Genomic DNA, 27,385 nt, shown 5'->3' with positions numbered 1-27,385 from the left:
AAGATTGGAATAGTAAAATATTGGAATAGTGGAAGATTGGAATAGTGGAAGATTGGAATAGTAAAATATTGGAATAGTGGAAGATTGGAATAGTGGAAGATTGGAATAGTAAAATATTGGAATAGTGGAAGATTGGAATAGTAAAAGATTGGAATAGTGGAAGATTGGAATAGTAGAACACTGGAATAGTGGAAGATTGGAATAGTAAAACACTGGAATGGTGGAACAGTGAAACAAAGGAACAGAGGAACATGAGAATAGGGCAAGAGAAGAACAGAGGAACATGATAAGGTATAAAAAGAGCTCGGACGAAATGAACAGAGGATTAAAAGTATACAAGGACAATAGAAAACGAGGAACGGTTAAACTGAGAGGAAAAATAGGAACAAATATACAAAGGAACAGAGGAATACACGGACAAAAGAACGGATGGAAAGAGAAACGTAGAAACATAAAGACAGAAGGAGGACCAGAGGATAAACCCTCACCTCTTCATAGTATCAGTAAGAGACGAAGTGGCTTAATGCTCATTGCACTGGACTCCGGGTCGAGAGGTCCCGGGTCGAGAGGTCCCGGGTCGAGAGGTCCTGGTTCGAGACCTGGCAGGTCAACGTGTAAGCTCCAGTAAAGACCTTACCTAGACCTCTCTTCATAGTATCAGTTCCTGCCTTGGCCGTGGTTTTCACGTTGGCAGTTATTGTTTTGGAAAACATTTTTGGGAGGACTTTTTCAATCAGATTTCCTTTAAAAATGTTTGGTTTAATCTTGGCAAAAATTTGCCATTCATGATACAAAGATCGAGAAAAACGTCATTAGGTTAATGAAAATATCTATCAGCCACACTCGGCATTTTGTGCGTTATTTTTTTTCTAAAAGTCTAAAACTAACGTTGTAGTTTTTCTGCAAATAGTATGTTCTTTGTTCAGTTCCTATGGTTTCACTTTGGTGATGCAGCTCTTGTAGTGACTGGTTTTACGCCAAGAGCATGCGGTTTTCTCAGCATTTTGGATGCAGTAGGAATGACCCCATTCGCAGCTGTTGTGATCGATTCCAGAAGGCTTACCACACCCCTTTAGTTTCGGCTTCTTGTCACAAAACACAGTGTAACACGGCGAGATCTGACAAGCGCAGTTTCCTCGGTAAAACCGCCGTACCCCAAGACGCTGGCGCACAGTGATTTGAGGCCATTCCTGGTTCCAGTGGCACTGATTGAGCTCTAGCTTTCTTTTCCTGACGTGGCCTGAGATGAGATACACTTTGTTGTTATTCAGTTTGACCCCGCACAGGCTATCAAGAGTAAAGGTGTAAGCTTTGGCAAAAAGGCTTCGCTGTCTCGAGCCGTAAACATTGACGCTGTCCATCTCATGGAGTCGGTGTTCTCCTTTATATGTTTTCAGGATGCGGAGGTCGAAGATACGAGTAAAATTGTCGAGGTATTCCTCTTGAAACAAAACCTTCGCTCGGATAACTAGACATGGGAAGGAAAAATACAGATAGTAACAATGTTTTCTAGTACACCGTAACTAGGAAACTATTTTTTTTATTGTAGCGCCATCTTTCTGTATATGAACCACACACAGCCCACAATTCCTCCACTCGCTTGGATGAAGGGCTTAAGCTCGAAATGTTATCCTTAGAATCTCAATACAAGTGATAAAATCAAATGATCTTGTAATAACCCCCGCAGACACAGCACCACAGTTTCTTTTTCTCTCCAGAAACAGTCAGTCTCCTTCGCGCTTTCGCCTTCGCAGCCACTCTTTGGATTGTCAGGCAAGGTTTACTACATAAGAAGCGTAGGGCGGGCGGGCATTAGACAAACGGCACGCGCGGTTGTCCCACAAACGCTGACCCCACCATTTTATTTTCGCACACTCGCTTTTTCGACCAAGAGTCTTACACAGTGTACTTCAAACGAAAGAAAGTAACCACAGCTGCCAATCAGAACAAGGTAAAAATGTTACGAAGAGCCGATCAGAACTCACAGTTAAAACAAGCAAACTGCAGCAGCCCAAAGCGCGGGAAAACGCGAGTGACCAAATCGCAGTGTTGTAGTGTCGCGTTTGATGTTTGATGGGGAGCACCGAGTTTCCTTTTCGAATAACGGAGCATAGACATTTATTTTTTCCGATTTAATCCGGAATACTTTCGACATTCCAATATTAAAAACTTTGCTCCAATGCTCTTAAATCAACTTTTGTTGTCTGGGTGGAATTTCTGTTGATTTATGCCTTCAGGAATTTTTAAGAGTACATTAATACGGAGGAAATTAAGAGAATTGCTAAGGATAACATGTGACCTAACCTCACTAATTAAACAAATGCTCTTTCCGGCCAAAAATAATGTGATAGTAAACGATAAATTAACTTTGTTTGGAAAAGCCCTGCAAATATTTTCTCAAGTAAGTGTGAACAGGAAAGGATTTGATTTGGTTTCCAAACCTGAAGCTTAAAGAAGGTGGCTGTTGTGGCCAATGACCTCATTTATTTAAAATTCGTCCTCATTCCCCGTTTGTAATAGAGTTTTTACGAATCTCTGACAGTTTTTTTGTTGTTTCAATGTGATTATTCATTTGATTTTTAGTGTTTTGGTAATACCTTCCTGTTAAAATTCACCAGTTTGCACGTTGAAAGCGAATGCAGCTTGAGGTGAAATTGGGTATTCCGTCGAAAACATGCAGAAGGCTTGTTTTGTGGCGAGCTTGGGGTTAACAAAAAATATTAGTCCCTTTTGAAGATTGAAATCCTAGAAAAAGTTCCGATTTCGCTGTTGGATACAATATCATTGATTTAAAGGGCGTGCTTTAATAAGCTCAAGAGAAGTCTTGGAAAAAGTTCAAGTAAGGCAGTCATTCTGCTAAGTAAGAGCTTCATCGATGACGAGTGCTTTCGACTTGTAAAGACTTACTGATTAAAATTTGCTCTAACACACCCCAGGTTATTACCTTCATAACGTAAACTGAAAAATAACTTTAGAGGTTTCATCATTTCTTTTAAAAACTGAAGTTATTGGATTGTTTCAAGTGTGCATGTAGCTGCAAGAAGTACAGATGGTCATATACACTAGTTACAAAATAAAACAGATATGGCGTGCGAAATAAGTCTTTGAAAATGTCGTTTTTACCCTTAAACCCAGACATGACGTAAACCCTTGTCGGGGTTTTTTTTTGTTGTACTTCGAAACTAAAGCAGTTCGTATGTTAAGGCTCCTGGTTTTTAAGAATCAGTTGGGTAACTACAGGACTGCTCTTGGCTTTTTAAGTTTTGTGGTCGCGGTACATAAAAGAAGTTTGAAATCGTTTTACCAAGGATTTTTGTTTCGAACTAGCGGTCTTACCAGTTCTCTATGCAAAAAAAATAAAAAAACAAAACAAAACGTTTTTTAAAGTCGAGACAGGTTTACCAAAAGGTTCTCAAGATTTCCAATAATAGTACCTTTTTTTCGTTACTTTGAATTTGATGAGTCAACCGCTCGAAGAAGTCGCCCCGAAAATAGGTTGACTTTAGCTGTCTGGACTCCCGTGAGGAAGAAAGGCTTGGGAATCGGCGCAAAAAAAGGGCTCCGCAGCACTGCAGTTTTAACAAAACTCGACCATTGACTTTTCAAGATAATCAAGTTTATACGTGGGACATAAGAGTTTCTCATAGAAATTTTCATCTGAATAGAAAGACTCGACGAAAACTAAAAACAACTGGACAAAACTGAAAACCGTTACCAAGATAAATTCAAAAAGAGGAGAAATAGTTAACCCAGGAGGAAGAAAAGCAAGTCAATAAAACCGAATGAAAACCAAGGTAGAGACCACGAAGAGTCCAGAAAACCATAGAACAATCAAGATGATCAAAACCTTAAATCCTATTAGTCTCAACTAGTTAGGAGGAACAATCATCACTCTTGTAAAATGTCCGAGTTCTCAAAACATTTCAAGAGTAAGGGCTTTACTTACCAAAATGCGCACTACAAAAAACCTCTTGTGGATGTCTCTCGGGGCAAGAACATGGTAACGTATCAACTGTGTTCACTGCACCAAGTAGCAAAACGATATAAAATAGATGAGACATGTCTCTTTCTAATTTCTCAATCGAGGAACGCAAACTCCTGCTGACACTCCGAGGCCTCAATGACCAATTACTGCGTCTGAAAATTGTCTTGCCACTTATATAGCAAGTTGAACCAGCATGAAGCCATAATTTTTTTGGCTGAAATTGGAGCATGTTGTACTTGGCGCCACGCCGCAAAGCCGTGTGCCGCGTCGATGACTGGGAGAAAAAACGCCCATTAGTCCATTTATTTCAATTTTAATGTAGGAAAGAATAAAATGAGTGCGAATTTTTGTCAATACCATTAGAGGAGAAAATAGCCTAAGTACAACATGTGAATTCAATTGTGCTGATTTCAATGCTTCTTTGCTGACGACAGTCACCCAAATGTCAACAAACTCTTGACCAGATCTCGGTAAAGTAGCAATAAAAATAGCAATTCCAATACTATTTCAAAATAGATGGTTTTAAGACGATTTTCCGGCTTTTCAATCCTTGATATATATTCTTTTGAAAACTGATCCTTCAATAAAGGGATTTATAGCTTAAAATTAGAATATCTGCCATATTGCGTGAGAAATCCGATAACGAGGATCAATTCTTGTCGACACTACCAATAAACGGTCTCAAATTCCGATTTTTGATAACGGAACGAATTTATGATCGATTAAAATGAAAATTTTCATGCCTTTTGCCAGACCATCGACCGTGCATCATGATGTAGGAAGAACTCATTAAAATCTTATCTTCCAAATGTGAGACCGCAATATTGAACCATGAACTATTAAAAGTCTAGACGGATATAACTCTAAACAAACAGCGTAATTTACTCCAGACTGCAATGAAAACAAAACCGGGTGCATGACTGTTCGAAACTGTTTTGGGTTTCTAGAAAACTTGATCATAATGTTGATGGAAATGCTGGAAAATTCTCGGGGCGGCCTTTGAGTAATACGAGCGTAATCGTAAATAAACCAGGGTCAAAATTTTTTTAGGCATCTGGGGAGAATTCTGGAAGAGTTTACCAGGTTACCACACACAGTAGAGAAAAATCAACTCCTGTCCCCGCTTTTTTTTTTTTAATGAAATCCGTACTTTCTGCGTAGAATTTTGAATTTATTCAGTTGTCAGGCATTTCGTGTGTTGAGCAAGAAAGCTACTGGTGTGTTTACTATTAATATCAGCATTTTCATTTATTATTTGCTCACAGCTAACATCAGCAAAGCTGCATATGATTAACATTCTTTGTAGGTGGAAAAAAAGTCATATTGATTCAAGACGGCCATATGTTAGATAATATTTATACTTTTTCAACGAGAAACCTTTGATGGTTCCTCAATTACCTACATCATTGTTCTTTTTTAAATCTTTAATTTGTTTGTTTGCTGTCAGTTTTCAAGGTAAAACTTTGTCTCTGCAGTTTCTATACTCAGCGGTTTCTTGCCATGAGCATGCGGTTGCCTCCCTGTTTTTCATACAGTAAGAGTAACGCCATTCGCAGCCCTGGTAGAATTGTTGCATTGTGTGATAATCGTGGGAGACCTGGCATCCTTTCAAGGGCTGAAAGCAGTCAGTTGCTCCAAAGCAAGCCGGTGTAATATGGCACTCGCAGTTTCGACCGTAAAATCTCTCAATTCCCTCACGCTGTTCGCTAGTAAGTTCTTTCCACGGTTGAATCCAGCTACGCTGATTCAGCAGAATCTTCCCTTTCTTGATACTTCCAGCGAGGAAATACTCAGTGCTGCTTCGAAGCCCAACGTGAACACTGTAGGCTTTTACGAAAGAACCATTATCTGCAGTGATGTTGATGGTGATGTCCGGGAATTTCTCCTGCCCTTTGTAAATTTGATAAATTTTAAGATCGTGTTCGAATATACTTTGTTTGTGGTTCTCTTCTCTTGACTGGTTCTTCGGCAAGACCTCGGCTCGAACCGCTGCAAAGCAAAGAATGTCTTTCAGTTCTCATTGACACTTCATATTGTTCTCATATAAACTTTGTGCGTTTTCCTTCGTTTGTCTACTGCAGAACTCTCTGATCGCACCCAACGGAAACTTCCTCGGGGATTACCCGAGAGAACTTCCCAGGGTGCAAGTGGCCTGGGTGATAAGTATGTCTAACAAACATATCGCGTTTGGTTTACTTCTGAAACACCGACTCTACAAGGTTCGACGAATCATTCAAGAAGAAGAATTGAAGAAATTTTAAATCCTAAGCAGATATCTTAACCCTCTACAACAAAAACAACAACATTTATTACTTATAGTGTGTCTTTTCTATATAAATTATCAAAAGTGCGTTACAACAACTATAATACAAATAATAATAACTTAATAAATTATATATATGTGTATATATATATATATATATATATATATATATATATATCTATGAATGTGGGGGTAGAGTCTACCTTGGCATAAAGTGCTCAATGCTGTGGTAGCAGAGCTAAGTATACATAAGTTAAAGAATTAAAGAGACCAAAAATGCCTTGGAAAACGAATAAGTCTCAAGTAAACGAATAAGTCTCAAGTAAACGTTTAAAAGAATCAACGCTTTTAGTCTGCCGTATTGGCAAGGGATGGCCTTTCCATAGGACCGGGGCCACTACTGTAAATGATCGGTCCCCCATAGTCTTTTCCATTATGAATCGTGGAGATTCAAGCAATGTGCCATTATTATTGCGACGGAATTGATAATGTGAAACAGGCAAGATAGAAATTAAATTCTCACGATAGTTTGGAACTAAGCTTTGAAGTATTTTAGATGTGATAAGAAGAATCTTAAAATCTATTATGCGCAACTTTACTGATAAACAGTGAATTTTCCGAACATCCTTTACATCCTAACAATAGCATGCATATCCTAAATACTGTTCTCTATACACTTCCTAAGGTGCTGACAGGGAAAATTTGTGTAACAATCAAGAGCCTGTTTAGTTCGTGATCATTTCCTGTGTTCTTGTTTCCTTACTGTGTGATTCAGGGGTGATATTTAATCAAGTTTCTGATTTACAAGTAAAATGACAAATCTGAGGTAGGCTTAAAACAGAATACAAGACTCCTTAAAAATATTAAAATAAAATTATTATAAGTGGACTAATGATTTAGTAAAGTACAGTGTAAAATTTAAAAAAATCTACGTTAAATTTATCATGATAAAAGGCCATCAAATTCTTACGAACGATCGACAAGGTATTTGACTCCCTTAAACTAAGGGGTAGTTTATTCCACAGGCGACAGATTCGAACAAAAAAAGAATTCTTAAAGACGTCAGTCCTGCTGAAAGGGGTATCAAGCGTTAAATGATCAACGTTTCTCAACGGTTTGATACAAGAACGAAATATTGAAAGGAGAAATTAGATGTTAGTCACTCTTAGGAGTTAAAGGGTTAAAAGAAAAATGCTAATTGTACAGTTGTGATTAAGATATGCTGCTAAATGTATGCTTACTCCACTTTTGCGCTCAACGTCTGGCTCATAGCTTTTGTTCTGGGTTTAGTTTTGGCGTCATTTTGGGCGAACCTTCTATTGTACTGTGAAGTTCCTTCCCCCCATGCACAAGTCACGAAAGATTACAGAAATTAACGTCGTAAAAAATTGTTTCCGGCCTCCAACGAGTACAAATATTTTTACTTCCATCAATTGTAAATAATAATTTCCAAATGCATATCTTAAATATTGTTTCTTAACAAAATACGCAACGTTTAAGGGCGATACTTCCGAGAAAATGTACGCTCCGCTTAACACTTTTTTCAAAAATCACGTATTCGTCGTGTATCCGCTTTAGATTACATGAGAGATCATGCACAATCATTGTGTGAACTAAATTGACCCTTCTGACGAACTCCCATTGCTCGGGCAAACTAGGATTCATCAAGAAAGAAATTTAAAAGAATTGTGCATCTTTTCAAAGTCATCATTTACAATCCTTTTAATCTTTGCCATCCTTAACAGATTTGGTCTTATCTGTTTTGTATTTTTATAGCCTAAAACAGTGTTATATCAAAGCTTCATTTTGTTTATAGGCAAATTTCCCTGTTGTAAAAATAAAGTTGGCCTTGAAAGATCGCAACGTTACTTCGTTTAGACGGAGAACCCTTTCTGCGTTGTTTCGCTATCAAATAATTTACAGATACTTGTTTATTTCAACAATTCTTTTTCTCTGTGTGTATATAAATGTAACTCGGGAACGTGCGGTTTGGAGTTCGTCTGTGGTAGATAGCCATACTATTACCATTTCGAGACTTTGAGCACGGTGCCCAACGGATTCACTTGAAAATTCTGAAAGGTATTTGATGAGTTCCTCGGCCCAAACAAAAGGCCTCGTCATACGAGCCACGAACTATTTTTTTACATGTATTCGACAACTTTTTTTTCTATGAAACATCTTGACTTACCAAAATCAGCTGAGCAAAACTGTTCTTGTGGATGTCTCAGAAAGACTGCAGTGTCTTCTTTTTCAATGGGGCCTGCTGTACAAAGTAAAGCGGCGCACGAGAATAAAATGACGCGATGAATAGTCGAGTGCATACTGATCTGGTGTGGAAAACTGGACCTTAGAATTGCTTCGAGGAGCTGAGAGGTACTGCTTCATATAGTCGTAGGAACATCGTGAAATCACGTCTGCATGTGACGTAATGCGATCAAATTACTTAAACTGTCAAACTGGATGATTAGTGCTGCTCATGTTCTAAAAAAATCAGTGAAGTTGCACGTTCGAATTCCGTAAAGATACTGGGTGACTGAAAAGACGTGTTTTTTTTTCACGTATTTCCTGTCCCGGTAGGTGTTGACACACAGTTAGGCGGCCGCCATGCAAACATTTACAGTGTCAGCTCTGCACGTACGTTGTTAAGCAACCTTGAGGACAACCTTGAGTGACCCAATTCTGCTTATTTTGGTGAAGGTGAACTACAATCTCAAAGTTTTTAAGAAACTTGAATTTATCTCTGAGATTGGCGCTTTTTGCAACCCTCGTTAATTGTCTTGACTATTGACCATGTTTGGTGATTGATGCTGCATGTCTATCATTTAAACTATGATTTCAAAGTTTTCTTGTATTTTTAATAGCACTCTTTACCTTTTATTTACTGGATAAGTCTTACCGTAAATCCTTGAATTAGCGCTAAGGGTGCTTATTTCGAATTTGAGTTCAGAAGGGGGGGGGGGAGGAGGGAAGGGGTGAGGGGTAGGGACGGGGTAGGGAGGAAACGGTAATTTAAATTCTCGCAAATCGAAGCCCGATGCTATTTTTTTTCGTGATAAAACATCTTGAAACTCTCCAGAAACTCTTTATGGTGGCAATTTACATCATCTTGAGTTATCTGGTTATACTTACTTAATTATACAGCGGCACAGTTGGGACCCTTTCTTATTTTCCAAAACCGGCGTGTTTGCAAACTGAAAGAAGTATTGTATACATTTGCATTTCCAATATTGCAATTACACGCTCAACTAGACTGACGAACGTGATCATTTGTCTATAAAAAAGGGAAAGGAGGATGGGTGGCGTTCATTCGAAGAGAGGACGCACTTTTTTGGGCTACAGGAGGGGCGCTTATTCATGGATTTACGGTAGCTTTCCATGAGTCTCTCTCCATCCAGGAATACAACTAAGAACTAGTTCAGTGTCTGGAAAACTTCACGAGGGTGTTTCATGAGGAAGACAATAGCACCACATTCAGAAATAGCCGCAATACTTCTAGGCAATAGATTAACCCCTAATGCAGTAACATCAGTATTTATATTCTCCATACTGTTCTCTCTACATTTCTTAACGTGCTGACGAGGAGAATTTGTTTAAAAAAACAAGGGCTTATTTAGTTTGCATTATTTCCATTTTTCTCGTGATCTCGATGTGTGATTTAGGGGGAGATATTGTTTGGAAAAATACGATGCTTGTCACTCTTGAAGGTTAAAGGGTTAAGAACAATGGAACATTTTGATCTCGGTAGTGGAATGAAGAAAGATGTTATTTGTCTCGTAACGAGCGTATGACAAAGGAAAAATCCCGAGTGCTCACGAGAAATCGGACCCCAGACCCTCGGATTCCACCCTCCATGCCACATGAGCATCATGGAACCCCAAAGGTTTGGGGTTCCATCTTTCCTGGGAACTCAATTTTTTTCTTTTTCCCACGCTCCTTGTAAGACAAATCACTTCCTTGAACGCTCCTAGTCGTTCCGTGTTAAGCTCCGAAAGTGTGGGTCAGTACTTCTAAGCTTGTAAGATGAAATATTTCATCACAAGAAACTAAAAGTGTTTTTATATCTCCCAATTCCTCAATTTTCGACTTTTTTTCCATCTGTATCGCTGGAGATGGCTCCAAATGACCGTCTCTAGTCGTATCTTCAAAGTTGGTGTCAAGTTTTGAGATTCCATTGGAAAGGTAACACGATTTTTGGGCCAACAGTGACCTTGAATTGCCCTCCGGCTTACTTAATTTGTTTACTTTATTTTATAAAAGGAAACTCTAAAAGACACAACAAATAGTTTGGTATTGGGTGTCATCAGAAGCATGTAAATGGTGTCATCCAACTGTGTTTAGTCTAGAATGGAGTGTCTGCCGCATAATTTAATTGTAAACTAGTCTTGTTAACGCAAATGATTGGTAGTAAATAAAAGTTTAAATTGAATTATGACTCGGTTTTGCTAAACAGCGGATAAATTTTGGGTAAACACTAAGCCCTCTGACTTTGGCACAGCTTTTCTCTTTGTCGAAAAGCTCAAGAAGCTGATTTGGTGTGAATCAGAGGTTTGGAAAAACGCTAAACTATCGGAATGAGTACGATTTCTTCCAAGGCTCAACAGATGGGGCACACCATCAGTGAACATTAGCATTGCTATTTCAAGAAATTTTTAGGGCTTGAAGGTTTTTGGGTTTAGGCACTGAAATACTTTAAGCTTATGTTTTTTTTATTATTAGTGTGGTGTTGTTGATAGGATTATGAAGAAATCCAAACTTCTTACGTACACGTTTTTGTCTGCTGGCCAGAATTCCCGACATGTGGGAGTCAAAGTTTGTCAACATCTGACTTTAAAAACACGACTATTCCCATCCTCTGTCTTTCAACTGAAGATTTTCTGAATTCCGCAGGCATTTGAAAATAACCTATAAACTTGCCTGTCCTCGTCTTCTCGCCAAATTCCTCTCTCGAGGAAATTGAAATTCACTTTCAAACGCTTCATTTCTAGATAAAAATCGATATCCCTACGCTCATATCGTTCCTCAATGTGTTTTATACTCGCCGAATTTATTTTATATATTCAGACTATGCAATACAGTTGGACTTTACTAAATCTTTTTTATTGACTAATTTACATGACCAAAAGCGTTTATTCGTCTTTTAAACGACGTACAGTAAGCGTTCATAAATGAACTCATTCTTAACATGTATTCGGTAAACAAAGAATAAAATGCAATTTTCAATTGAGCGCCGAAGGCAGTGTGGGATTGCAAGTGGTTTTGCTTTCTTCGCTTTGTGATTGGTCCCGAAAACTTTGCTTTGATTTCTCATCGGCTCCTATAAAAATTTCCTTTGATCTGATTGGTCATTGTAGCTACTTGTTTTTTGTTTTTCTTTGTGTTCACGACGCTCAATTGAAATACGCAATTATCTGAATGCATGCCTCTAGTTGTGCTTGTACGCGCTAAACCCAATTTTCCTGGATCGCGTCGATGAAAAAGATGTTTTGTCAAACACTGGTTTTATTACCTAACGAGTAGGAGATACGACGGATCGAATTTTGGACAACGATGACCAACTGGAAGCAAAGTACTATTTTTGAGCAGTTTCTGAACTTTCTTTGTGCTGAAGAGATATGTTAACGTAAATTAACAGCGAAATCACCTTCGCGATTCGCCCCAGACCCAGACGATGGTCTTGGCATATGCGTTTCATACGCGAATACAAAGTGAACCATTTAAAAATACACAATTTTATGTACAGACAAAGTGCTACTTGCAATGCTCGACGCATGACAGGGATGTGGAAGTCAACTGAACGCTTAACAGTAAATTATGTTAACTGAAACCATTGCTCTTATTGAAGACACTGAAGCAATATGATTAGTTTGAGTTTCCTTTTCCAGTTGACGAACATTTGTCCTCAGGTTGCAATGCATCATGGTATTTTCTTTAGGCATCTTTTATACTCATCCGATACCCGCCAGGCGCATGCGTCACCGCTCCAGTCCCTCATGCAGTAGGAGTGTTTACTTTTACAATGTTCTTTCATTGGTGCCTTCCATTCGACTTTTTCACAGCCACTGAGCATTTTATCGCAGTTGCTACCGAAACACATCCCCACTTGACACATGCAGTTCTCTCCATAAAAGCGTCTGATTCCAGCTCTTTGTTTGCGCGTTATCAGCGACCACTCCGTCCTCCATTTGCAACCTCCAGTCCGCAGCCTATTGTGGAGTATCTGCCCCGTCAAAAGGTACACGGTGCGGTTGCGCAATGGCACGTGGCACGACGACGCGCGTGCCGGCGTGTACAGCTTTGCACGCAGAGTTCGACGCCGTGAGCCGTACACTTCCACACCCTCTGTTTTATTGATTTCTCGAGCTCCTTTGTATATCTTGAGTATCCTCAAAGTGTACACTTGTTCTTGGATGAATTCTGCTGGGATGTCCTCCTCAATGGCTGTCTCTGGTGGTTCTGTCTGAAGAGGTTGCTCTGTGGACTCGGAAAGGACTTTGGCTCGAATAACTGTCGAAACAAAACAAAAATAGCAACTCAGTGTATTTCAGCCACGGCACAGCCACAAAATGGCTCCTTATCTCCTGCCTCCAGGCCCAGCTGTATTTTTCGTGCAGGGTTTGGTTGGATATGGAAAAGCGGAAAACCTAGAGGAAAGCCCTCGGGGGCAAGGTCGAGAACCCATCACCTTGACCCGCGGCAAGTGATGGAACGTTGAAGACCTTTGATTGCCCGCAATGTATTGTGCACCCTTAAAAATTTTTGCGCAGTTGAATGTCCATATGGAAACGACAGCTAGTCATAAATGATCACATGCAGTGGTTGCTTGCTTCATGGTCGGTTCAAACTTTCATTGTTTTACATATTACATATCTAATCTATATCTTTATAACTGCCTTACTCTACATTATAACTTTCGCCACATGATAGTACTACCCATTAACCTTGATTCAAATGGTCACACTCTGGGTTTCACCCACAAACTGAAAAGTGAGAACACTTTGTGCAACGTAATAAACAGTTTTACTTGAAAGAAGAGCTCACTAGGTTCCAAACGCAAACTAAAAAAGTTAAAATCCCTTTTAATCGCACGAAAAACAATGAGAGCACTGTTTAGTTGCTTTTACTTAAACTCCAGAGTTCTACAGTTTACAGACGCTATAAGCTAGTGCTACTTCAGTTGAACAGCACAACACAGTCACATCACCAAAAACAATGAGAACACAGTTTACAGACGCTGTAAGCTAGAGCTACTTCAGTTGAACAGCACAACACACAGTCACAGAACCAAAAACAATGAGAGTACTGTTTAGTTGCTTTCACCTAAACACCAGGGTTCCACAGTTTACAGACGCCATAAGCTAGAGCTACTGCAGTTGAACAGCACAACACGCAGTCATATCGAATTACTGCTCAGAAGCTTCCAAGTGAATGTTGCAGAAGGTTAGAACTACCATGCAGAACATAACAAACAGCACCATTTGGAAATGCACCTCCTGAGCAGCTTTTGATATCAAATCCTAAACCACAGAGTTCAAACCGCTTTGTGCATGTTAACAGTCTAGAATGCTGAAGGATTTGAAGATGGTCATACACCTAAATGTAAACCCCCGAATGGACTCTTTTCGTGAACATGCTTAAGCACATCATCGTCACATGCGCATAACTCTTTCTGAAAGGTCAATCTATTGAATGAAACGTCGTGAGGCAAACTAAAATGAACCTCTAAAAAAAGTCCGAGAATCTGCCGACTCTGAGCATTTTGTCAAAGATTGGTAGACATTACACTTAAGCCAGAATTTAAGACTTATCAATACTTTTCAAGCTGATATGCAGTTACCGTATTTGAGAAAACTTCACTGATGCAATTAAATGAGATTTGACATTGTGATGAAAAATAGAGCAGAACTTTCTCTTAGCAGCAGGTGACACAAACCGACGTGAATCACAATAGCTCGTCTTGAACTATACCAGATATAATGCTAACTTTAATATTGGGGATTAAGTCTCAGGAATAGTATTAAGTTTTAATCTTTCGCAACTAGTGCAGTGCCAACTCGCAAACGGTTATTAATTCCTAGCTTGAAAATTGAGCCCTCTTGTCTTCCAAGTGGTATGAATTTCTTTCGTCGAAAACGATTTTAATGTTTTGTTTAATTCCTTTGGTAAGGTTTAGTCTTTTAACTGTGACCGAAGATATTTGATAAACGTAGAAGAAAGGTGAATTGTCTTGAAACATGGATAGTCTACGGCCATTATGTAATGTTTAAAACACCTTACAGCCACCCTTGTGTTAGTTTTTAATTTGCATCAAGGAGTTTAGTGCTTTAGTAGCCATACTTTACAATGTAAATCCAATTTATTAGTAGATTGCACAATCCGATCTTGAATGGAGATTACGGAATTTGAAAACACAAGATACGCGAAACACGAACGGGCTAAGGTGAAACACTTTTTCAATTAAATTAATTGGCCACCCTCTGACATACTTTATGGAAATGTACGCTGTATGTTGGATAATGAATCCAGAGAAAACTGTCTGCATTTGGGTTCAAAAAACTAAAAGAGCGATTTCAAAAAGAGTTATACTTCTTTTTATCAATCATTTCCTTTCATGTGTCGAAGTGTGAGAGCTTTTTTTTTTCACAGTTCCTATCATCAACGACGCGACATCTGACTTAATAGAAGGTTCAAATTAGATTACACAATACCCAGAGGAAAAGGGGAGGATTTGGCGCATGATCACAGTCTCACAGCACGGATCGTTACCGGCTTTTTCATCTTTTTTGTAAACACGCTTTTTTTTTTCCTGGCTCGCCTGTTTCAATATAAAACTCACTACCCACGGGTTTTACAGGCTAACGTGACATGCGAATTTTTGCGTGACTAAAAAAAAAAAACTTTGATGTTTAAATAGAAATATTTGTCATTATTCATCCTCTATAAAATTTTCTCCTTCACAATCGTCATTCGTAGAGAGCCATCCTGAATAAAATTTTCCTCAATTCTTTAAAAACATTTCAAAGATTCGTGATTTGTTTTTTTTCAACAACCCCAAACCTGCGTGAGTTTCCTGTATTGCGTTAAGTAGCTCTCAGTGAATCAGGGCAGAAGGTCCTTTTTCAAAAAAAAAAAACCTCGGCCGTGAATATTTCTGTTTGTTTTGTCTGCCGTCTGGGACTGTGTTCAAGCTGTTCTTAGTGTGAAGATTTCGTCGTTGCCAACGTTGCGGTTTCGTCGTAAAAACAAGAATGTTCAGATTAACGAGTTTAACCTTCGCCGCTCGTGTATCCATGACAAATATTTTGGGTTTGTCAAAACTTATCTTGGGATTTATCGCTATGTCATGCCCTGGATGAATTTTTTCAGAGATACCTCCGTAGTGACAATTTTCCGTTCGTAAAACTCTTATCCATCATAGTCTGAGAGAGAGAGAGAGAGAGAGAGAGAGAGAGAGAGATAGAAAAAGTCGAGTTGAGATTCAATATCAAATATGATAGCGAATCAACGAGGCCGACGGAATCAACACCGGAAGAAAACGTAACCGACCACCTGAATTCTTTAATTTCCTCGTCAATGGTATTAGCGATAATAGTGGTATTAAAATCTCTTAAAGAAGGTCCACTCGTTTTTCATAACCTGATTATTACCTCATAGCTAATACCTTAAAAACCGCTCTGCTATGTTTTGCACAGAAAAGAAATGACAAACGTGTAATGATATTTTGCACGCAATCAAATGTATTGTGAATCTTGAAAGTAATAAACACCCGTAAGTGACTTCACTGACATCTTTCCATTTCATTTCAATAAAGCCGTTCATTCATCTTTACTTTCATCTTGGATTTCATCTTTAAAGGTAGCCGACTGCGGACAGAGAAACGTTTTCTTCCTATAAAATCACGATGCATGAATACGTAGTTTGAAACAAGTGGAGAAGTCAAATGGCCGAAATGTTGAATTTTATCAGCGTGCTTCTGCAAAAATTTGCTGACGTTTTCAAAAGCTTTTTCATGCAGGCTTTTGCACACGACATGTAACCCTACTAATGACAGAAAATATTCATTACTCACCGAAAGCAGAGTTGCAATATTCATTTTGAGGATGACTCGGCAAACACGAGCAAGCACGACACACAGAAATAAATGCGTTGCTGAGGAAAAATAGTATAAGAAGGTACCCCATCGTTAAATTCTCCAGAGCGTGCTTCCAAACCCCGACCGGTGTCTGTAAATAAGTTGTTTGTCCGCTAAAAGCTATATATTCCCAGCCGATAACGACTTATTTGAGCTGTTTCCTTTGCAAGCGGCAAACTTCGCTTTGAGTCGTACGGTAACCGGATATAGGGCGTCTATGAAGACAAAAAAATTCAGCCCTCTTCGAGAACTCATGATGTCACTGGGCATTAAAAATACTTTTCAGCGAACAGGACAAAGTCACGCCTCATCGACCACACGGGGCTGTCTCGCACTGAGATGGCTTTTTTCGTATTTTCTTTTTCCGGACAAAATTTCCAGCCAAATTTATGAGAAAATAGAGCCAAAAACATGACCAATATCAAGTAGTTTCCTATTAGCAATCTACAATATAACGCGATTTATTATTTTCGCTCAATCCTAACAGTTCTGTTTTTTCCTAAATATGTTGTATTCTTTTCAATTATTATTGTAGCATCTGATGGCATAGGTAGTTATTTACATATAGCTGTGGAATTTTAAAGACGGATTCTCGTGACCCCTTGCTAAGGACTTGTTTAGATTAATTTTTCCTTAAGCATTGAAAGTATTTGTAGCTGATAACATATTTCGCATTTTCCAAGGAGGTTTCCGAGTGGTTATTTGGTAGCCAGCGCGTTTACTAATTGAAATTTATCACGTTTTCACAAGATTTTCACTTTGGTGTGATGTTAGAAAACTGTAATGGGAATTTATCGCTCTCTCGCTTCGGGATTTGTTACTCCAATCGATCATCTTCTAACTTGGAAAACACGTGTCATTCGCTTACGGCCTAATTTCAATTTGTTTGGAACAGAATATGATCATTCCTTGATATTTTCTTTCAAACAACAGACCAAAAACGTGAAATGTGTTTAAAACCTGGAATTATTCAAACTGGCTCGTGCATCAACACATTATCAAGACCATTAGTTGTATAATGATAGCGAAAGTAATTGGAGGAAGGCGAAAAACATTACATCTTTGCGTGTGGTGTTCAGCCCTATTTCATTGGAGCAATTTGGGCGGTCGAACCATGAACTACTCTAGCGGTTTTTTTCCGAGAGTGATTCCACGGAATGTTTTCGTTTGAACTTTGTAATCTGTTTAAAGTGATAACCCCACTGAACGGAACTTTTTAAGAGTCTTTAGTGCCGCAAAGCGGAAAAAGGCTCTTTTTTCTTTTTTTTTTCTTCTTTTTTTTTTTTTTAATCATACTAATTTGAATTAGTCACTGCTCCGAACAATATTACCTTCCGTTCAGAGGAGACAACTAAATATTAGTTTCATGGGATGGAAAATTATAGAAGCGACCAGAGTAAAACGAGGGGAAATTCATGGATGGCTTAGGACAGAAATTGGTGGAAACCTGATTGTAAATAAGGAAATAGAAAAATTTGGCAGCCTTATAAACCGATAATGAATCCTTTGGCGTAAACGATATCATTTCAGTGCAGCTTATATGTTGTATTATGCTATAAATCACACTTAGATATTGAAAAAGATTTTGATGTGACATATTTGCTCTGAGACGATTCTAGTTAATTTTTTGTTGTGTTTTAAACTAGGTCACATACTTGTCCACCTCTACCCGCTTTTGGTCAATTTTCCTCTTCGAAATTACTGCATTATATCGTCTCCAAATAGATTTGTATAAGTTGATTCGCTTTTGTTTCATTCTAAATGTAGCATTGATAATGCTTCCGTTTTTTACAGCCAAAAGATAGCTTCACAATAATTCAAAACAATTTCAATTTTTAGCTCAATGAGTTGTAAGGAGTATCAGACCCCATGCCAAATATTTGATTTATTTATAATAACGATGATTATTTTAAGACTGTCGGGGTGATAAAGTGAAATGTTGTGTTTGAAAGAAGCGCGTAACTGCTGTTTTCAACGGCTGTTAACAAAGATGAATATTATACACTCTTTGCTAATATCGCGCATTTTTTGGCTTTAAACTCTGAATTTTTCGGTGTTTGTATCCTAACCACCTTTAATTAGATCTGTTTTCTTATCTAAAGTTATCTTTATTGAAACTTGTTTGCGGTAAACCATTGGCTCCCATGACACTCTTAAATTTTTACTTCAAGTCTTATCTAATGTTGCAGTTTGAAATGAAATTAGAACAATCGAATATACATGTGAGCCAATTAGCTCTATCCGTATTTGCTCTAATATCCACTCTCTCAAAACAAATGCACAAGGCATGAGTGAAATATATCATGTCAAAATCGTGCCAATTATTTACTAAGTAAACATGCGAGAGAAACCGTTTAAAACATATGAAAATGGCTACTTCGTCGCTGATGTAATTGAATCCAACTGCCCACCAGCAAATGGATATACGCTTGCATGAAGTTGTTAGAATTGTTCTAGAAGTTTTAAGCTTATTTTTTCAAGAAGCTTAAGGTTTAGAGATAAGTAAGTCTCCTCTTTTTATCGTTTCAAGTCAAAACCAAATCGTTAAAGTATTGTGATATATCTTTGTGTGCTTGCATGAAGTCACTGTAATTATTCTAGAAGCGTAGGGCTTATTTTTTTCAAGAAGCTTAAGGCTTAGAGATGAGTTACATTCCTCTGTTTATCAACTAAAATTTATGCCAAGCTGTGTTAGTATATATTGTCGTATTTCATAATCTTAAGAAGATATTTCCTTTCCAAATTATTGATTTTAAGTTTTTGTGACATGAAGATAGTCTGTGATTTCCAGTGGGCAATGATTGTTGCCGCTGAATACTTTTTGCATACCATTTCTATAGTCACGTTTTTTTGGTATGTTTCGTCCGCCACTTTGAAAGAGGGGTGCAAAACTGCAAGAACTGAAATGTTTCATGCGCTGTATCATCCAGAAATTTCGTTACAAAATTGTAAGAGAGTTGAGGGAATGTATTCTAGTTTTCAAAACGTGGTTGTTTTTCAAATTAAGAAACTCACGTCATTTCATTGTCTTACGACAGCTCTTATAACCTCAAGAAGGTTTGCCATCTAAAACTTCCTGATTTTTAATACCTATAAATGTGATTAATTAATCGTATAGTATTGGGCCGATAAGCTTAAGCTAAATCTAAACTTAATTCTTACAAGATAAATGAAAAAATTCAGCCAAATAGCCAAGGTCAGTTAGACAGCTAAGAATCCTATTGTCCGGTCACGCCCTTTTTTGACCATTACCATGCTCCACCGCACGACAAAAAACCATTTGAAGACAAACTCTGGTGAACTCCAACATGACAACTTAAGTATTTTGTGCACTACTCACAATGACGAGAATTCCTCGGATTTATTGACATTCTTGCCGAAGATTTACTGGCTCTTTCTTAATGGAGATTTGTTTCAAATCGGCCACGTTGTTATGATAACATTTCTGTTGAAATAAAGCTTTCTCCATGTCTTTTTAAAGTGACGCTATGAATGCTGAATGCAAGAAATCTCCCTTCATTGTTTTGTGGAATTGACGCTGTAAGAAACCAATCTTTTAGGTTTCGCTTGAAACTTTTCCATCCATGAAACGTGCCTCAAATTTTGGGCGGATATGATAGTCAGACCGAGAAAGAAGACGCCTGCTCGCGTAAACCGCGAGCAAACCGCGTTCAAACCGCATGTAAACCACATTTAGGACAGAATCACGGTAGGCAATAATACAACGGAAAGTTCCTACCACTGAAACTCCCTGCAGATAGTGATATTTGTACTCAGGCCAGCAGTTCAAACATTATAATCATCTCATAATTTTATTTACATCTGAATATTAAAGAAATTTAATTTTTTTCACGTGCACAATACAAAGAAAATCCTAAGTTTGCCCGTAGCATGAGTCAAATCCAAGTGTTTCTTACAAAATGTGTTTTTTGATTAAATTTAAAATTAAGCGTCATTTTAATTCGATTAAAATAAAGTTAATCACTATTTCTAATGAGCTCATCTCTAAAAGATGACTCTTACGGGAGTGGAATGATTTTCCATGATAGACATCCGCACAATATAGTCGTTGGGAAATCGGTAGTAAACTGTGTTGATCACAATCCCGCTTAACTTTACAGCCTTTCCAAAGAGCGTTTGGGGCTGTTTTTGGTTACAGGCAAGGGTTTGTTATGACAGCGAGTTACAGAATTGAAAAAAAGCTCTGGTGAATCTTAGCATGGCGTAATTTTGTTTCCACGAAAGTTTTAAATACCACCGCAAACTGATCATGAAATAAGGGTTTGTGTATTGATGAAATATTCGAAACTTGACAAGAATGGCAACATTTGGTTTCGAAATAGCGCATGAAAGGTTTTGAAAACAGAGCTCTAATACGTGTAATTGACCTGTCCCGGCAAACCGTTTCCAGGTGAATATAATTTCCGCGTTCGATTCTTTGGATCTCATGTTATAAATTTTGAACTAGGAGTGAAACGATGATCAAAAGCTGAATTCTTCCATCTGCTTACTATTAATTAAGTCAAAGTTGTTAAGAGAACTTAAATCGTTGTGTTGGCCTCCTGCATAAGACATACAGAAGTGTTTTGAATTTAGCTTGTTTGTTGAAATTGTGCGCTGTAGGCCATATTTTGCAGAACTTGAAAAGGTTATAACGTTATCGCGGTGAGGATTTTAAAACACAGTTAAGTGCAATTCGATTTCAATGAATTTTACGCAGTCATACTAAATAAACTTTGATGTTGGTATTTTACAGTAGGCTTAATCCTTCGCTTTGAACCGACTCCCCACTCCCCACCCCCCTCCCTCTTTCCAAATGGGAGGGGGGGGTAGGAGGAAATATTTGCTCGTTCTGTTCGATAATTTTGGGATTCACTGCATGCGTGCGCGATGCTGCTGTATGGTTTAACCAAATTCAAAATGGCTACTTCATACAAAATATAATAGTCTAAAAAACCAAGACAAAATCTTTTAAATACATTAACGGACTTAAACTAATATGCATGCAGATGTTTCAGATTTCTCTTGTGCGTCCACGTCCAAAGATGAGAGCTGATTTACAGCTTCTAGAAGTCTAGTGAGCGGTTGACGCTTATGAAAACCAAGACAAAATCTTTTAAATACATTAACGGACTTAAACTAATATGCATGCATGCTTCAACGCGCTTCGTGTACCTGATGTGTAAACTCAGACGTAAAAATGCATTAATTTTTTTTTTAACGCACATTATATAAACAAATTATTTTCTTTGCAAATATGAAACACCGATATAGAATAACCATTGTTTAAGTGATAAGCGAACAGGATTAAAGTATAAGCTATTTTCAATGTTATTAGAGGATAAAAAAAAGGAGAAGGTTCTTTTGTTGTCTATACGCTGTTCTAAGCGTGTGGTAAAAACACGTGAAGTAACATCAGAAAACACATGTTTAGAAACTCACAGAATTTCACCAGATTTTCAGGATTACCCCAGTTTCCTCTGAAATTTGCTTTACAGAGTTCTTTTTTCAGCACAGCTAGGAAATTCAATATTAGAAGCTTTATCGCCATACCTTCTTTGTCTGTATATCCGACCACCCATTTCGACACCCCAAGTTATTTAAGTTGTTTGCTATGAAAGAGGCTTACAATGTTGACAGGCTTATAGAAACGTGCGGTAGAGCAAGTTTCCGTTCACGATTAGAAGGCAGTTTGCGATAACATTATCGGCTGTTAAAGTGCAATCTATAGATATGTATACATTTCTTTTGTGCTAACGAAAATTCCGGTCGGCTTTCAGTTCATAGAATCTGAAGAACATTGAATCTTCAACTACCCAGACATTCTATTCACAGCTCTTTCCAAGATAAATTTAGCGAAAAGTCAGGGTGGGCTGTTTCAGATTTTTCTTGTGCGTCCACGTCCAAAGATGAGAGCTGATTTACAGCTTCTAGAAGTCTAGTGAGCGGTTGACGCTTATGAAAACAAATATCTGAAATTAGCTTAAAACCTTAAAAAAAAATAAAAATTCACACGGGAAAAAGGCAGATCGATGGATATTGAGGTGAAGATAAGCTAAGGAGCTGAGCTTGGGATAAAATGACCAAAAGCGAAGCTAGGCGTCGGCAGATAAGAGGGCTTACGTTAGCACTCTTAAATTAGCACCATCGGATCAGTGGTCAGTGGCGAGTTAAGTGCGGAAAGTGTTGTAGCATGATGGATGATCCATCAAAAAATTATAAACTTATAGTTTTACTTTCATATTAACATATCATCAGCGTTAAAAATTTTTTCACTGCTTTTTTTTCACTCCCTAATATTCGTTTGGTGTGTTGTTAATTTAGTTGGGAGATTTGCAATATTGATTAATTTTTACAGACTAAAAATAGTGACTAAATAGTGACTATTTATTGGTTAAAGATTGATAAAACTGTTTTTCGACGTTTTTCCTTCTGCTTGCAGTTAATAACTCCGAAATTTCCCGTCGTGGTGAAGGTTGGCCATGCGAATGGTGGATATGGCAAGGTAAGGAAGGTTTTTTCTTAAAAGTGTTGTCATAATTCATCAAACTTAGACAAACTAGACAATTTTTCATCATCATGTATTTCGCAATCAGTCATTTAACCACGTACCACCAGTCTGCTAGACTGTCTGTCTGCCAGACAAATCCTTAAATCTGTGGGCACCAGTCCTACGAGTGACAGATCCTTTCCAGATTATGACGCCTCCAAAAATTTCCCAATATTTTTTTATTTGTTCGTTTTAGATTGTTTTGATTGAATAATAAATATTTGGAAGTTATGGAATGGTCACTGGCGAAAGAAAGGAAGAGGTGGAGATGGTTAACACCTTTTTTCCAACCGTTACCGAAATAAAAAAATCAAACACTATGGCTCAGCTAACCATTCGAGAGTTTGTAACGCTGATTAACGCTACCTCAGTAGACCCCAGACTCCTATACAGTAGTCTGCTCTTTCCCCCCACCCCTGTCCCCACGTACCTTCCGTTTTGCCACCAATGAGATACAAACCCCAGGCTGTGGATACGACATAAATATTGTCCGATATGGCCGGACTTTTTCGCTCATCTTATGATGAAACCAGCTGAGTTCATCATATTCCTGTTTAGGTTTGTGTTCACAACCACCGCAGCTTCCAGGATATCGCGAGTATTGTAGCCTTGACGGATACGTACGCCACAACTGAACCTTTTATTGCAGGCAAATGCGACGTTAGAATTCAGAAAATTGGTACCCACTACCGAGCTTTTAAGTAAGTCTTTTTGGTTTGTTGTTTAGCTTCTTTATTTCAGCTATTTCAAGTTTGACAATGATATTTGTTTTGTACTGGAGCGTAAAGAAGTGCGGAGTATTTGTCAAATTCAACGGTATTCGGACCAGCTGAATGTTTCCCGCCAAAACTGCGCGCCGTTTTCGCTGTCTGCGTTACCAAGTCTTTGCCACCAGAGAAGCCGTGAGTCCTGGGAACGAGATTAATGTAGGTTTTGTTTTGCGTTGCGTTATGTTAGGGCAAACGTGAAACCGTAAAAATTGTACCTTTGTGCACTAAGGTGAAAATACTAGCACCGGGTGTGAAGAAAGGAAATGCATGACGAACATTGGATTTGAGGGAAAAAAAATCAGTATCACCTGTGCTGATTGCCGTTGCTTTAAACGACAGGTTTCATTGGTAACTGAAATTGAACTTGAGAGTACAAATAGTACATTATGTAACGCTAACAGAATGTTACCGACACTATATCACCACAGATCAGCAGTTAACTCGTGTTTATTTTATATTCTGCCTAAAGACGAACATCCATTTCGGACAATTGGAAGACCAACACAGGGTCCGCTGTCCTTGAGGAAATAGCTATCACCGACAGGTATCATTTGTAATGACCTTAGGTCAATCTTGCTTTCTTGGGTAGTGTTGCTATCCTTCGCCCTTCGAGCGTGATTCTTTTTCCTGCCGCTCAAAAAATCACCCCAGCTCACGCTCGCTGGTCATTTTCTGACTCCTACGAGAAAAGTAGCGCGATTTAAGCCTGGACTGATGAACCTATTTAACATTTGTGAAAACTAGGAAAAGGCCCTACATTTGGAGAAGAAAGAAGTTTTTTAAATGATCCTGTTTTCTCCCAAAAACTCTCGATTTTAATGGGGAGAGCACTGGAGACGAGGTCAGGTCAAAACTCTTCGGGATGACCTTGGAGATTTTCGTAACACGCTCGGACGTCGTTGGCAATCATCATATTCGTGCCCGATGACTAGAAAGAAATTTTGTGGATATACTTTCGATTCAGGGCAGGGGCGTGTACCGGAGTAAACTCGTTTTGCGCCTCAGTCTTTGTCTGAAAGATTTTCCTCTTTCAGACGTTTCTAAACGCAACAACATGTACTGTTGCTCGCAAGGTTTTTCTACAAAAGTTTTCTTAATTTTCATCTTTTTGCTGCAGGTATAAGAAGTGGGTTGACGAATGTAGTCAGCTGTTTGGAGGTGGCCTGGACATTATGTGTGTGGAGGTTATTGTAGGAAAGGACAACAAGGACTACATCATCGAGGTAACTTGAGAAATTTGAAAAGCTGACGTTTCGAGCTCTATGGATTGTGGTTTGTAAGTGTGTTTCTGTCGAGGAGAATCGGGTTGTCAGCTCTTGTGGTTATTTTCTTCGTCTTGTCACGAGCACAAGACATAAAAATTATAAGTCCCCATGATAAATCGAAGCTTAGATCTTTGGTTCTGCGTTCCGATGCTCTGCCATAGAGCAACAGAGAGTCTGCAGCTAGCTGGGCCATTATAAGGTACGAATATAAAACACATCCTGCATCTTACCGCTAGAATCAGCAGTGGTAAGTAATGATGCAGAAAGAAATGGACCCAGTTTGCTGTTGATATCTAACTAAGTGCTTCACTTGCCCGCTGATGCAGCACAGAAGTTCATTAAAAAACTACTATGAATAACCGCGATGAAATCGAGTTTTTATAAACATCCTTCATGTTACAGAAACCAGGATAATCTAATGTGCTACGTATTGAACACACTGCACTCGATTCTCACTCTATTGAAATTTTCTGTAAGGTGAATGACACCGCCATGCGACTCTTCAGTGACACACAAGATGAAGACCAGAGGAGGATCGCTGACCTGGTGATCGCGCGAATGGAGAAAGAGTATCCACCTACTCTAGAACCCAGTACCGCCACGGGCGCCGCGCTTACAGGTGCTTTTACATCTTGTCTTTTAATTAGCGTACAACTTTAATTAATAGCAAAGTCGACTGGTCACACCCCCAACCGCGGAAAATCTAATCTAAATCTAAGAAGAGGAAAAAATACAAGGGCAGGAAACGTGCAGCATATGTTAAAAGGTGAAAGTCACATAACCCGTGCTAAGAGCGGGAAAGTATCAACAAGCTGTGTTCAACGCGGGACAGCACGTAACCACTGCAAATCACGACATGTAGCAGACACGAAGTCTCGAACAAGTGGAAGGAAATCGTGTAGGCCGTAGGGAAGCGTGAGAAAACTCCTTTAGCGTGCAAGGCATGAAAAAATTTTTTTCAAGTGCGAATGCTATGCCCATCACTCAAAGCATAATACATCTAGTTTAAAAATTGGTAAGGATTCTTAAAAAGAAGTTGACCTCTCAGTTTGCTAGCGGTTTTCTTGTTGTGTCTCAAGATGTGTCTGAGAGTAATGACGAACTTTTACTTGAAATTTCTTCTACATGTTAATTCTTGCTTCTTTCTCCTTTGTTTATTTTCCTCTGGAATGACGTGACCCTTTTTGTGAAGTGATTTATCATTAATATTTACTTGGGGTGCAATTCTCATCTTTTCTTTTCTTATGTAGAGCGAAGTAATTTGTTTATCTAACATTTTTGCTTTTGCATTCCTTCTTTTCTCTCTTCCTTTTACTTCCTGGCTCTCAGGCGAACGGGCAAGTGACGGTACCTGTAAGTAGCGGTGAGAATCTTTTCCTTTCACTAAATCTGTTCTATTTCTCTTTCAAAACATCTGCGCTGCGGGAAAAATTGCCATTTTAACTGATTGTTGAACTAAAGAGTTTTTTAAATGTAAAGTTGGTTGATGGAAATATGGAATCAGATATATACTCATAGCTGGCGAGTTTTAACAGCACCGTTATTTTGGAAGTCATGTCATACGCTTGCCAATGTAGCTAAACTATGTTGTCCCTTTGGAATCCTTATGAACGAGATCGTTAGTTTATGTGACGTCACATAGTCCAACGTGTCGCTGAGTGGGACTCAAAAGCACCAATATGACTGACATGTTTTATTTTTTCGACTTTTGTTATGCTGTTATGTTAATTTCCTTTATTTTACAGAGAAAGAGAATTGACTTTACCCAACTCTTTGTTCAATTAAAAGGCAATTTGTTCGAGCGGTAGAGCTTTCCATTAATCTTCGGTTGTCTTGATTCTGTTAGAACTGAATGGATGATTCACAAGCAATCGACTGTTATTCTTTTGTTTCTCCTCCCTTCCTATGCTAACATCACTATCATTCACTTCTTGTTCACTTCCCTGACTGCTTCACTTACTTTTAGGAGGTTTTAGTTTGATGAACGAGCTAATACATCATGGAAATGTTACATTTCTTATGATTGTTGAGCTTTTTTCTTTTGGCATTGTACATGCATGCGTAAACCTCTAAGACCACAAAACCAAATGATTTTTTTCATTTGATGCACTAAGAATGTCGACGCACCTCGCAAGGACAATTTTTTTCCCCTAAAAAGTCCTGGACAAGTAAAAAACGTTGTCCTTGTTTTCATTCAATTCCTATAATTTTGGCGAAATTGCATCATTTAAAATATTGCCCCTCTACTTCAAGTACGTCTGATCATTTTAGCAACGTTTCATCGTTAGAACTGTTTACCGTTACAAGATTATTGTATACCAGAAGAGAAAGCTCGACCAAGATAAAGAGTAGCGGACTTAAAAAAAAAGAGAGAGAAGCTTTTTTTTTTTTTATCTATGAAGCAAGCTTGTTCAGTACAAGCT

At 38.4% G+C, this 27,385-nt stretch overlaps 4 protein-coding genes across 6 annotated transcripts in view; 1 reads left to right on the top strand and 3 right to left on the bottom strand.

Moving 5' to 3' along the window:
• LOC131789730 (synapsin-2) overlaps window positions 1-27,385 on the top strand; it is a 51,253-nt gene that overhangs the window by 22,238 nt on the left and 1,630 nt on the right. The window contains exons 6-11 of one of the 3 annotated variants that reach the window (XM_059106905.2): window positions 22,820-22,882; window positions 23,486-23,628; window positions 24,167-24,241; window positions 24,815-24,920; window positions 25,440-25,581; window positions 26,292-26,315. In XM_059106905.2, the coding sequence (XP_058962888.2) occupies window positions 22,820-22,882; window positions 23,486-23,628; window positions 24,167-24,241; window positions 24,815-24,920; window positions 25,440-25,581; window positions 26,292-26,315 (553 nt within the window). Of the gene's footprint in view, window positions 1-22,819; window positions 22,883-23,485; window positions 23,629-24,166; window positions 24,242-24,814; window positions 24,921-25,439; window positions 25,582-26,291; window positions 26,326-27,385 lie in introns of all 3 variants that reach the window. The other 2 variants (XM_059106907.2, XM_059106906.2) reach the window with 2 other exon arrangements.
• Window positions 759-4,108, bottom strand: LOC131789734 (metalloproteinase inhibitor 3). Its single transcript, XM_059106911.2, has 2 exons — window positions 3,947-4,108; window positions 759-1,468 (listed from the first exon to the last, which is right to left on the bottom strand). Exons 1-2 carry the CDS (start codon window positions 4,059-4,061, stop codon window positions 930-932), a joined length of 654 nt encoding a protein of 217 aa, XP_058962894.2. The 5' UTR covers window positions 4,062-4,108; the 3' UTR covers window positions 759-929.
• On the bottom strand, window positions 5,160-8,642 carry LOC131789732 (metalloproteinase inhibitor 4-like). Its single transcript, XM_059106909.2, has 2 exons — window positions 8,437-8,642; window positions 5,160-5,974 (listed from the first exon to the last, which is right to left on the bottom strand). The coding sequence occupies exons 1-2, from the start codon at window positions 8,567-8,569 to the stop codon at window positions 5,436-5,438; spliced, it is 672 nt and encodes a 223-aa protein (XP_058962892.1). The 5' UTR covers window positions 8,570-8,642; the 3' UTR covers window positions 5,160-5,435.
• Window positions 11,274-16,593, bottom strand: LOC131789731 (metalloproteinase inhibitor 3). The gene is made up of 2 exons (XM_059106908.2): window positions 16,315-16,593; window positions 11,274-12,752 (listed from the first exon to the last, which is right to left on the bottom strand). Exons 1-2 carry the CDS (start codon window positions 16,424-16,426, stop codon window positions 12,163-12,165), a joined length of 702 nt encoding a protein of 233 aa, XP_058962891.1. The 5' UTR covers window positions 16,427-16,593; the 3' UTR covers window positions 11,274-12,162.

Source organism: Pocillopora verrucosa, chromosome 14 (assembly GCF_036669915.1).
Source record: "Pocillopora verrucosa isolate sample1 chromosome 14, ASM3666991v2, whole genome shotgun sequence".
Lineage (NCBI taxonomy): Eukaryota > Metazoa > Cnidaria > Anthozoa > Scleractinia > Pocilloporidae > Pocillopora > Pocillopora verrucosa.
Note: the sequence above shows the minus strand (reverse complement) of the source record. Positions and strands in the feature narration are given on the sequence as shown.

Coding starts and splice junctions, on each gene's coding strand:
- LOC131789732 (XM_059106909.2), bottom strand. CDS start 8,569: ATGCACTCGACTATTCATCGCGTCATTTTATTCTCGTGCGCCGCTTTA. Junction 5,975..8,436: donor GTTTTGCTCAGCTGATTTTG/GTAAGTCAAGAT, acceptor TTTGCTTTGCAG/CGGTTCGAGCCGAGGTCTTG.
- LOC131789731 (XM_059106908.2), bottom strand. CDS start 16,426: ATGGGGTACCTTCTTATACTATTTTTCCTCAGCAACGCATTTATTTCT. Junction 12,753..16,314: donor ATATTGCAACTCTGCTTTCG/GTGAGTAATGAA, acceptor TTGTTTCGACAG/TTATTCGAGCCAAAGTCCTT.
- LOC131789734 (XM_059106911.2), bottom strand. CDS start 4,061: ATGTCTCATCTATTTTATATCGTTTTGCTACTTGGTGCAGTGAACACA. Junction 1,469..3,946: donor TTTTTGTAGTGCGCATTTTG/GTAAGTAAAGCC, acceptor TCCCATGTCTAG/TTATCCGAGCGAAGGTTTTG.